This window comes from Periophthalmus magnuspinnatus, chromosome 7, assembly GCF_009829125.3.
Source record: "Periophthalmus magnuspinnatus isolate fPerMag1 chromosome 7, fPerMag1.2.pri, whole genome shotgun sequence".
In the NCBI taxonomy this organism is placed as follows: Eukaryota; Metazoa; Chordata; class Actinopteri; order Gobiiformes; family Gobiidae; genus Periophthalmus; species Periophthalmus magnuspinnatus.
Window position 1 is genome coordinate 26,183,326 of NC_047132.1, and position 12,083 is coordinate 26,195,408.

At 39.9% G+C, this 12,083-nt stretch overlaps 1 protein-coding gene across 4 annotated transcripts in view; it reads right to left on the reverse strand.

Moving 5' to 3' along the window:
- Positions 1 to 12,083, reverse strand: part of znf385a (zinc finger protein 385A) — a 69,405-nt gene that overhangs the window by 19,396 nt on the left and 37,926 nt on the right. For 3 of the 4 annotated variants that reach the window (XM_055223045.1, XM_055223046.1, XM_033969496.2), the window contains exons 2-3: positions 9,801 to 9,952; positions 327 to 437 (exon numbers count right to left, since the gene is read on the reverse strand). In XM_055223045.1, the coding sequence (XP_055079020.1) occupies positions 327 to 437; positions 9,801 to 9,952 (263 nt within the window). Of the gene's footprint in view, positions 1 to 326; positions 438 to 3,399; positions 3,721 to 9,800; positions 9,953 to 12,083 lie in introns of those variants that run through there. The other variant, XM_033969499.2, reaches the window with a different exon arrangement.

Here is a 12,083-nt window from a genome sequence, read left to right on the forward strand (position 1 = left end):
AAAAAAATCTAATTACTCACTAATCCTGGCAATCTCTACTTCTTTGCATTGTTGTTAATTCTTTTATATGTATGATTTTCCAGTTTACTTTTGCAGTCAGCTAGCTCATCTGTTTCTGTGCTCTTGTGATTATTTGACTCTAGTCTTAAAACAAATTAAATTCCACCAGAGTCCAGACAGCTAAAACATAACATAAACAAATGTAGCATATCCTTGGGAGAGCAAACAGGATGTGGGGTCTTATGAACACAGTTGAGAAATGCCTGGATTATCAAAGAATGTTAAAATGTGATAGGCAAGTGTAGTGTTTCTTTATGGGACTGTACCTCAGAGTTGAAGCGGATTTGACAGACGTTACAGGAGATGATCGGCCTCTTGGTTTTGACTAGAGGGACTCCAAATGTATGGTTGATCACGGCCTTCTGCACCGGATCCATCTGAAACACAGAGGAGACACACAGAAAGAGAATAAGAACAAGAAAAAGTCTGGGAGCCATATTTCACACAACACTCTCACAGCTCCTTGTGTCAGAGAGGACAGGGCAGACCATTACAATGAAGGGTTGAACACACAGTGGCCTTCAGTCTGATGAATGGGATGCCCCGAGGTCTTTAGACAACAATGCATGTATGAGGGTTCTATTGAGTCAGTATATGGTGGCACTGAGCTTTCCTAATAAAACAATTTTTGAGAAATACAGGCTTCTTGTTTGGCGTAAAATGCCATCTCCGTTCTACAATTAATCTGTTTATGCATCACTATCTCTGCATATTTTGTTGTGACCAGACTATGAAAAATAGCTTGGAGGGATAAGCATTCGTGAGAACCAACGGAAAATATCTTAAAAATGACTAATTAATAAAACACTGAAACAAACAAACACAAACTCCACAAATCCTTCACAAACATTATACAAGTTACAATTATATCTAGTTGCACATATTACTTTTATGATGTGTGTGTTGTTATTAGGTGTTTACAACATGTTAATCCCAGATCAGTTTCCAATCCAAATAGTCCTTGGAGGGTGTTAATAGTCTCAGCTGCATTGTCAATCACTGGTGGTGACTTAAGCACCTTGTATAAATTTAACTGGCTAGCTTTAGCATGTCAGTGGCTAATCCCTCTATTTTAACGCTTCACATCACTGATCAGACAGACATCACTCCAATTACTTATGTTTGAAAGTGACACTAGCTTAATGATGATAGCTCATAGATCATAGCCTGGCGTCAATGACTGGAGAGCGTCTCCAAATGCAGACGAGTTTAGCTGTGGAACTGAGGAATTAGCAAATGTTCAATGTAAACACATGTCATGTTATGTTTATGCTTCGTAAAAATATTCCAAAAAACAGTCCAGGTCGAATGCTTGACTTTAATGGAAACATGAGTCAAAATTTGGCTTATGGCTCTAGAGTAATTTGGCTAATGACCAGGTTTATATCTCAAGGCTACTCTATGCCTAGAGAGTGTCATCTTATAAACAAACTGAAGAATTTGGCCTGAGCAGGAACCAAAAGGAAAACTAAACTATTCAAGTTTCTGTAGAAGTGTTACTCAGCAACCGTGAGGAAACACGGCAAACAGAGCCGAACAGAGCCCAGGCATGTGGCCCTATGACAAGATGGTACAGAAACACGCCATCTGGAGGGCTGCATGAATCAGGGGGAGATGGATGGATGGGAGGAAGTGATGAGGAAGAAAAGCAGAGAAGTGAAAGGGAGTTTGGGGCCCAGTCCGGACGTCCTCCCATCACATTCTCTTATCGTATCTGGCTGTTTCTCAACCACAGACCTCCACAACTCCCTGAACCTTTCCTGAAAACAGTCCCTAAAGTCATCTGTGATAACTGGTCAAATAATATGTTTTAATATTAGTGCAAAAAGATAATGCAGGTGTTACACTGACATAACAGATGGAACAATCATTTTTGGGGTCAATATTTATTGAGGGGACTTTTTCTTTGTACTAGTGGGACATTTTTGGTTAATTTTTTGTACGATGATGAGATCTGAGCTGTAGAAGGTTAAATTATGAACTTCTATGACTTGTTAGAGACACAAACTGACAACTTGAGTGTCTTATTATTCATATATATATATATATATATATATATATATATATATATATACATACACACACACACACACACAATACATTTTTGTTTAGAATACTTTTTTGGGAGTCATTTTGCCTTATGGTTTGGTTTCAATATTATAATTTACCGCCTAAGCAGTATATTGCACTTCAAAATTTGTTATCAATAATACAAATGTACCACTAGCCCTGCTAGTAGTACATTTGTATTACTGAGCAAATTTGACTTATTTCTCTTGATTCACAGTTTTGTACTTAAAATAAAGGCCTGCCAATGAACTTAAAATTAAATCCCAAACATCAGCAGCAGATGAATTACAGACTGAAGATGGAATAAATGACGCAGTACAATACTATTATATCATTATCTCAGAATCATTCTTCTCACAGACATGGCCTATAAATTGCATTTTTACATTTTCTACATTTGGAGGAGTCAATGAATAATGCAACATGCAACAGTTTGTGTATCCTGGAAGGCGTGAATCAAGTTATTATTCATGTTAGGTCACCTTAGACTAAATATAACTAATGTAACTCTATGGAACATTGAACGTGCAAACAATTCACTCTCTAAAGTCAGAGTGAGTCCAAATACTGGGTGTGGGTTGGCTATGATCTATTGAACTGGACTGCACTGAAAAATAATACTAATGAAATGAAGAAAACATTAGCTCTGCCAGGAAGCCTTTTGGAGAGCTAGTTACGCTTTTGCCTAAACGTTAGCCAAAACTTAACTTCACGAACAGAAGGAAAGTCCTACAGTGTCATAATTTTTCCAAAACACTGTGGTCAACTCAAAACCTATAGTCACACTCATTTATTAGACTGTTATGTTATAAATAAACCGTATGAGGTAAGCCCTGTTTGAAGAGTCTATAGTTAGTTTAAGTGGTTACTGAATATGGTAACAGCTCAGACAGACAACTAAACCATACAAACCACAGAGTTCAGCATCACGGCGCTCATGTCAACAACTCAGAAATATCCCAAAACGCCTCTGGTGTAGACAATGCCACTTGAGCAGAAAGAAACTTGACTTCACATTTTTCATCTTAACTGTTTACGAGAACACATTTCATCCTCCTCTTTGGCACCGTCTATGTTTTGATCACTTCAGCAACATTTAAGAGAGTTGAATTCCAGCGACTATAATACACTATGAGACACACTCTCTGCACAGTGCAAGATAACAACCCCCTTTGAAGACAAGTTCCTCATTTCTTTTGACTTGTGCCAGATTACAACAATGCTGGAAGGGGGGGAAAAATTCAACTTAAAGTGCTTTCTCAAACTCACCTTCTTCTCCTCTGTCTCTGTGGAGGTTTCTAGCTGCATTGCTGCTCCTGTTTGGGTCTCAGCATGTGCGAGACTGGCTACGCTGCATTCACTCATTCAGCCACACCGGTTAGATACCAACTCAGAATACTAACTCAAAAGCTCTAGTCTACAAATGCATTTCAAGTATAAGAGTTCCTTCCTCTTTTTTCTTTATACAGCTGCATAAAATCAAAAACCAAATGTTATAACTGACACATCATCAAACAAGTGTGTCTAAGCTCTCTCCTTCTCTCTGGCTTTCCCCAGTAAAGAGTATGTTCTCCGGCACGGCTCTGCGCTTGTCTCCTCCCCCTTCTGCTGGAGCTGGAGTCTATCTCGCCCCATTCCTCATGCATACTCAATGTGTCCAGATGTACCGGGTCCTGCAAGTCAACCCCCCACGCCCCCCTGTGCATGTTAGCACCATCGATCATGTGTCATCAAACGAAACTGGAGATTTGAGCCTCACCCATTACTACAACAGCCCCTCCCAATAAAAAGTCCCTAACCACAGCTACAAGCTCTGAACTTTACGTCACGGGCCATGGCCAAATTCACATAAATGATGATTAGGTCCCGTGGGAGCTAAATCTATTCATTACATGGCTACAACTTAAAGAAGCTGTGTTGACTGTACTAATATTTGACAACACAACAAAACTAAAATATTAAATTATCACTAATATGATTTATTAAATACAGAATAGGTACAAGCCCCCACAATCGAATGTACTTTGCAGTTTATATGCATGCAGAATAACCTAAAAAAAAAAAAGCATGCTAGGAAGAAATTATTTGACTGTGACCAGCAAGAAAATTCTATTCCAAATGAATAAAAAGTTAATTTATAAAGTACTGTGGGGCTTTCTTGTACTTCTTCAAATTGTGGGGGGTGACATATAGCACAAACTGGAAGAAATAACATTTGTTTGGGGTTAATTTTCGGTCCAAAGAGTCTCCAGGCAGTCCCAAACAAAGTCACACAGACCTGCTTGAATATTCTAGTCATTTTTGCGGGGACTTCAGACATAAAAAAGTGAAACGAAAGTGCAAGAGTAAAGTGCTAGAAACAATAGTATAATGAATGGTCTCAAGGGTATCATCAGCAGTGACTTGTCTGTTCATTTGACTGAGTGAATCCACTTCAAAACACCAAACTCAGCTCTCAAAAGTTTCTCTAAGACTTGGACATGATTTAGAAGTGATGTAAGAATGATGTAATGTTTGTCATGTAGATTAAACTTAGATTGAACCATTTGTCAATAGAAACAACAGACACCACGCAATAATCGTTTAAATCTGGCTTTACGTGGAGTGAATATGAATGCTGTATAGAGTGATATGTACTATGCATAAGATGTTTCTATATCAGGAGCAGCTGCTAATAAATAATTCAGCCTTGTCACTGTCTCAAGGCACATTGGGCAAGACATCCAGGTAGAGGGCAAATCGCATTACAAAACCATTATGCTTGTGTAGGACTTCAGGATAGGGCCGTTCCTCTGTTATAATAAAGATAATAACCCTCCATCTGAAGTATAGTCTCATTAGGGCTGTACAAACTCAGGACTCATCACTTAACAGCAGCGGCACAAGAGCTCGCCGGCAGCTTAGCTCAGTAATGCCACTCTAGAGGGTACAGCTACACTCAGTTATAAAAGTTATGAAAGCTTTATTTCTACATACACGGTATGGATTGCTTACAGACATAAACCAGAAGGCATGCGAGGGATTAAACGTTATCTTGTAAATGTAAATTAACGCGGGTTCATCTTCAGTGCTTCCTTTGCAGTGTTTAAAAATTCTTCTGCCTAAAAGTGAAACAAACCATAAAGTGGATTCCTGGATGTAAATAGAAATGCTCGCTGAAAGTGGAAATCTTCCTTTTATAAATGCACATGAATAAATTAAACATAAGGCAGTGCGGCCAGAGCTGGGGGCTTAAGTTATTCTGTGGGAAAACATCAACACGGTTTGGTCGTTAGCAGAAGAAACTCGCAATGTGTGTGTGTGTTTTTTTTTTATGTCTTTAAGTGCCTCACTAAGCAAGCCTTAACACTGTGCACATTCAAAACAACAGGGACTGTGCTACACCAATGATTTCACATAATGTCGCACAGCTGAAATGTAGATTACTATATAAAGACAAAATAGGCTAAATACAAACTGAAAAACTAAACAAGTTTTAAATCTCAGTGGATTAAGAACAGAACACTCCCAAAATACATCAGGTAAAAAGCGGAACAATTCAAGCACTGGTTCAATTTACTACCAGAGACAAAATCTGGACTATCATAGGAAAAAAACCTCCAGGACAAAGCAAGACAAATAAAAATAACGTAATCTAAAGTCTAAATGGCTATAAATGACCCAAATCAGCCTGTATTCCATGAGTTACACACAGTCACAGTCTCTCTCTCGAATTTCTTTCATACGGCATGCTATTTGGGATCATTAGAGCACATATCATCTGTCCATCCCATTAACTGTTATTATAGTGTAAATGTGTCAGTGCTGAGAGAATAAGCCAGGACTGCTACAGAAAAAAAAAGGTCACAGTGTCCTTCGAGCCTCTCCTCTGGCCCCCTCTTGTGGCTACATGCCTGAAGAGCACCACAACTCGCCAGCCTCAGCATTCAAACACGTGCATGGGATTATTATGCAAACAATGTCTCAATATGTATGACAAAGCAAAAAATAGAGTCAGTCTTGAGTTATGAAGCCATTCAAACCATCAGTAAATATATGGTTAATCAAGATAGAAAGGACAAAAATATAAGGATCAGGTTTGAATCAGTTCTTAACAAGGACTAAATTGGGACTAGAGCAGTAGATTTAGATCAGGAGAGAGGTTCAAACATGTAAAAGAACATCTAAAATGTTCATTAAAATTAGTAATGCAGCCGAAATTGGGATCATATAGAGAGGCGCACTATGTAACTTTTCGCCACCTGCTTGTCTGGAAGTAAACTTACCTAATCTCCATGGAGACAAGCAAGTTACACTACCAGGCCAAGTTACAGGTGGAATGTAGACTATAAACTCACAGTACAAATGTTTTTCATTTATTTTAAGGTATTTTAAATCTAAAAACTCATGCAATGGCGTAAGTGCTAGATTTAATGCCATACTGTGGAACATTCCAAGCAAAGCATCATGGAGACAAGAAGGTGATGGACCTCCTACCAGAAAAGTTACACCAAGCTATAGACCAGGAGTGCATGGATGAAACAGGACAAGACCTAAGCTAGACCAAGTTTATACCAGGACTACAGCTGGCTTTGATCTGTTTCTGTGAGAAGAAGGAGTGTGGCTGGCTGGTACAGATGACTGAACAAGCCGAAAGACGAACAATGGGGATTTTAGGAGAATGTTACAGAGACCAAAGAGAGAAGAGAGACAGTTCTGAACTACAGAGGCAGAAGTGGGGAATGCAGAGCCTGGATAATGTCAGCGCGCCTATTAATCCTTGTGTGTAGGGCGCGGTGCAGTTTGACATCAGTGGGAATGCCTCCACTTATGTCATGGTCCAAGGAGGGCTCTTAACTCAATATACAACTTCTAATGTGCTTAACAGCGCCCGGACTCCTGTTACATCCCTGTAGTGCCATAGTGAGAATGACTTCCAATTAGCCACAAGAGGTTTGCACGTAGCCCCGTCGCAAATCGCAAAACCAAATATATACCAGCTGACATATACAGAGGACTCAGGGAACTTGGTCCAATAATAGTGCTAGGCAAGGCCCACCTTGGACATACAAAGCTCACAGATTTAGTGTTGCCAATGCACCATGACCCTCATGCAGTCTAAAGGAACAATCGCCATGATAAGACGGTATACAAGAGAGGAGAAACAAGAAGAGTGGATTTATTATTCTTTGATTAAATTTTTTACTTTTTAATTTTTAGAACCATTTATTAACTATTTGTTATTTAAAGAGAGGGCATTTTACTTCTATGGGGTGTTAACTGCTAGCACATAACATATTTAGATCACCATTTTATCTTTTATTGTTTTGAAAATGCTAAATTTGCTGAAAACAACATATGAACATGTTTTATAAGTTTCACTTTTGTTTTTGACACTCTGAGTCATTCCCCCTTCAGAGTGCTATCACAACACAGTCAGTGTGCATCCCACTAATGAATCTACTGCACACTGCATCAAGTTTGTCAAGTTGCTGTGTACAGTTTTGTATCATGCTTTTGTATATTTATGGAGAATTGTCATGTGGGAGCATGGTTGACATACACTCACCTAAAGGTTTATTAGGAACACCTGTTCAATTTCTCCTTAATGCAATTATCTAATCAACCAATCACATGGCAGTTGCTTCAATGCATTTAGGGGTGTGGTCCTGGTCAAGACAATTTCCTGAACTCCAAACTGAATGTCAGAATGGGAAAGAAAGGTGATTCAAGCTAAATTGACCGTGGCATGGTTGTTGGTGCCAGACGGGTCGGTCTGAGTATTTCACAATCTGCTCAGTTACTGGGATTTTCACGCACAGCCATTTCTAGGGTTTACAAAGAATGGTGTGAAAAGGGAAAAACATCCAGTATGCGGCAGTCCTGTGGGCGAAAATGCTTTGTTGATGCTAGAGGTCAGAGGAGAATGGGCCGAGTGATTCAAGCTGATAGAAGAGCAACGTTGACTGAAATAACCACTCGTTACAACCGAGGAACGCAGCAAAGCATTTGTGAAGCCACAACACGCACAACCTTGAGGCGGATGGGCGAAAACAGCAGAAGACCCCACCGGGTACCATTCATCTCCAGCACAAATAGGAAAAAGAGGCTACAATTTGCACGAGCTCACCAAAATTGGACAGTTGAAGACTGGAAAAATGTTGCCTGGCCTGATGAGTCTCGATTTCTGTTGAGACATTCAAATGGTAGAGTCAGAATTTGGCGTAAACAGAATGAGAACATGGATCCATCATGCCTTGTTACCACTGTGCAGGATGGTGGTGGTGGAGTAATGGTGTGGGGGATGTTTTCTTAGCACACTTTAGGTCCCTTAGTCCCAATTGGGCATCGTTTAAATGCCATGGGCTACCTGAACATTGTTTCTGACCATGTCCATCCCTTCATGACCAAAATGTACCCATCCTCTGATGGCTACTTCCAGCAGGATAATGCACCATGTCATAAAGCTCGAATCATTTCAAACTGGTTTCTTGAACATGACAATAAGATCACTGTACTACAATGGCCCCCACAGTCACCAGATCTCAACCCGATAGAGCATCTTTGGGATGTGGTGGAACGGGAGCTTTGTGCCCTGGATGTGCATCCCACAAATCTCCATCAACTGCAAGATGCTCCTATCAATATGGGCCAACATTTCTAAAGAATGCTTTCAGCACCTTGTTGAATCAATGCCACGTAGAATTAAGGCAATTCTGAAGGCGAAAGAGGGTCAAACATCGCATTAGTATGGTGTTCCTAATAATCCTTCAGGTGAGTGTAGATTTGTGGGCTAAGCATTGTGCAGAATCTTACAGCTAACTGTAAGGAGGGTTCGAATCGGGCCCAGGAGAGATTGTTAAAATACTCATACATGACATCTAAAACCTCTTTTTTTTTTTTTTTTTTTTTGATGAGGGAATGTTATACACACAAAAAATGAGTGTTAAACAAAAAGATATAAAAAGAAGAATATTCACTTTTTTAAAAAGACTTATATTGTTTTTGTGGGCTTTGTGTCAAAGTAATTTCCCAGTTAGTGTAAGATATAATGCACATATTACATAGAACAGCAATAGTAAAGTTCTAGTCCAAGTAACATATCAAAAAATGGATTCACCCTTTAGACTGCTTCATTTAATGCCAACATATGTATTTGTCCTTGTTAGCTGTGACGGCACTTCCACATAAGAGTGTTTCTGATCAATATCTACAAAATTATAATTCTGTGAAATGTTGGGACTAAAAATAGAAATAGCCAAACCACTTTCGTCTGGTTCTCAACGGCACCATTCCACATTTGAGTTGTAATGTTGTATCCTCATTAAACAAATTTAGAACAGTAATTATTAAAGTTTGTAGTAGTAATGTTTTAAGTATCTTAAATTACCACTATAAAATATTTGAGTAACAGTCGGCCAGTGTGTGTGTCTGATCACTGTTAATGTATCCGACCTAAGGCTCACGGTAGCCTTGACTGAATCCAGTACCACAGGGTGTTTATAAGTAAACACACTTTAAAGAATGTACTATAGAGGTACAATTAGGAAAAAGGTTTTAGTCCTCAAAGTGGATAGCTTGGCCTTATCAAAAAAATTTCCTAAAACTTTCCTAAATTCTGTTTGTCATTGTTTGTCTCTGTCCTCTTGTGTAACGTGTATTTTAACATGTATTTGCATATGGTGGCGTACCGTGTTGAAGTTGTGGAAGAGGCTCATGCTGTGCGGAGGGGGGGCGGTCTCCATGGGGAACTGCAGGAAAGGCTTCATGTCCAGGTGCGGTTGGATCACGGTAGGGGTCCTCAGGAACGTGGGCACGGCTGCCCCAGCCCGGTTTATTCCTCCTGCAACAAAATCCCCCACAGAAAGGTTAAATGGTGCATGTTCTGGAGCTAATTTGAATAACATCATTGGTTTACTTTGGCTTTGTTTGGAACGTAATAAAATCAAGTCACGGCCAATAAATTCACATTATTACCTTATAACCAACTGGCTCTTCTTGTATTGTGTGCCATGATTGCACGGCAAAAGCAATTATTTCTCAGCGGACAGAGAAAGGCGACGCAGCAAAAGAATATCTCTGAAAAGGATTCTTGAATAATCACAAATTCTGCTCTGCTAGACAAAAAGGCAAGAATGAAGCAGCACTGATGAATTTGTGGCCTTTGTATTGGCATTTCATTCACTTCCGAGATCAAATGAAGCAGGAATGCCACCCGAGAAAATCACAGAGCCGTCTACCTGCTCAGCCCTCCCTGCCCCTGTATGCGGAGACATCTGCAGCCCTGTGATAATGGCCTCATATCTGGGTCCGCTGTGTAAAGGAGCTATGGAGGAATCCCGGGGTTGTGTCTAATTATGAAGGGAATGAGTCAGAGGCAGATTGGACTAAAAGCCCGACACATGCAGCAGAGCTTAAACTGTATCCGACATGCTGTTTGAGAGGATTGCACACGGCGAGATAAACTTTCCCTGGAATTCCTTGCTTCGTTTCAACAGCTCAAGTGTAAAACTGCAGCATGAGGGAAATAAACAGAAGAGTAGTCAGTATGAACACAATATCATGTTGACAGCATAAGTAGCAATAGAGAATACCTCTTTCTTCTTGTTATCTTGCGGTGTTTTAAAGCAAGGCATTGTGTTAAAGGTGCACTATATTTTTCTAGGTCAGGGGGAGGGTCTGCTACCTGCTTAACTCCATGGAGATCTTAATGCTTTGCCTGGAATATTCTACAGTATGGCATTAAATGCAGAAGACACAAACAAAACGTTACAGATCATACTCTCATGCTGAGAGGTGACCACATTCACAGTAAGAAGAAATGTTTTTGCAGTACAGATGTGTAATTTGGTAAATGTGTAATGAATCAGTTTAACGCCGCATTGTGAAACATTCAAGACTAAGCATGAAGACGAGCAGGTAGATGTCCCCCCCTTCCCCCCACCAACCCTGTTGTGGTTTAACTGCAAACTGTTTTAGTTCATTGTACACAGTTCATTACACAGACCCTGTTAAATGTACTGTTATACATTTACAGTAAGGGCGAGACCCTGTTTGTTTTTGCAATAGTGTTTTATTGAGTGGAAAATGAATGTCACTCTTCAATCATAGCCCACAGATGCTCAGCAGAAGGCAGCAGGCTTCAGCTGAGATGGCACTTTCACTACAGCATGACAATCTGCCTTACTTGTGTCTCTCTCATCTCCCGTTACTCATGATGCCAACTTTAGAGCCAGCATCCCTCTGCAAACACCACATTTCCCCATTATTCCCAATGATCACATTCAGAGTCTAGATGAGAATGCAGGGCTGTCAAATAAAGCACAAATTAGCATGTGAAAGCGCAGAGCAGGTAGGGAAGAAAACAGATTGCAAAGTGAAGGACAGCAAGGGAGAGAGTAGCTTATGAGCAATCCCAAAAAGAGCGCAGCAAAGCTTTAAGTCTCGGGGGAATCTGAAAGCCATAGAAATCCAGTTGCGGATATTAAGAAGCTTAATCTGAGAGCTTGCTGAGGCTGAGGTTTGCTGTTTGCTGTGTGGGCCCCATCACTATCATCCTTGACAGAGGTTAAGGAGTCGACGAGGGGGATAAGAAGAGGAAGAGGGGAGAAAGATGAGAGGAAGAGGGGAGGAAGAGGGCATGTGGAAGCAATAATGAGAATTAACACCATAGCTTTAGAATTTAACATTGCTAAATATAACAGGAGATCTATGCCCAGACAATACCGTTTGTATATAAAAAAAAAAAAAATTCTTGTATGATATCAATATTTCAAAGAGTATACTGTAGTGACAAGGAAAACGGATGACCTTTTGGTGCAACTTGTACCATGATGTGTACTCTTTTTGTTTCATTTCTTCATTGGAGTTTTAAAATCATACACTTTTAAATGTATTAGTTTAGTTTCTGTCTACATCAAGCTCATGTTCTACACCTGAGTTTAGCTCAATATCTAATTTACATCTGCAGTGAT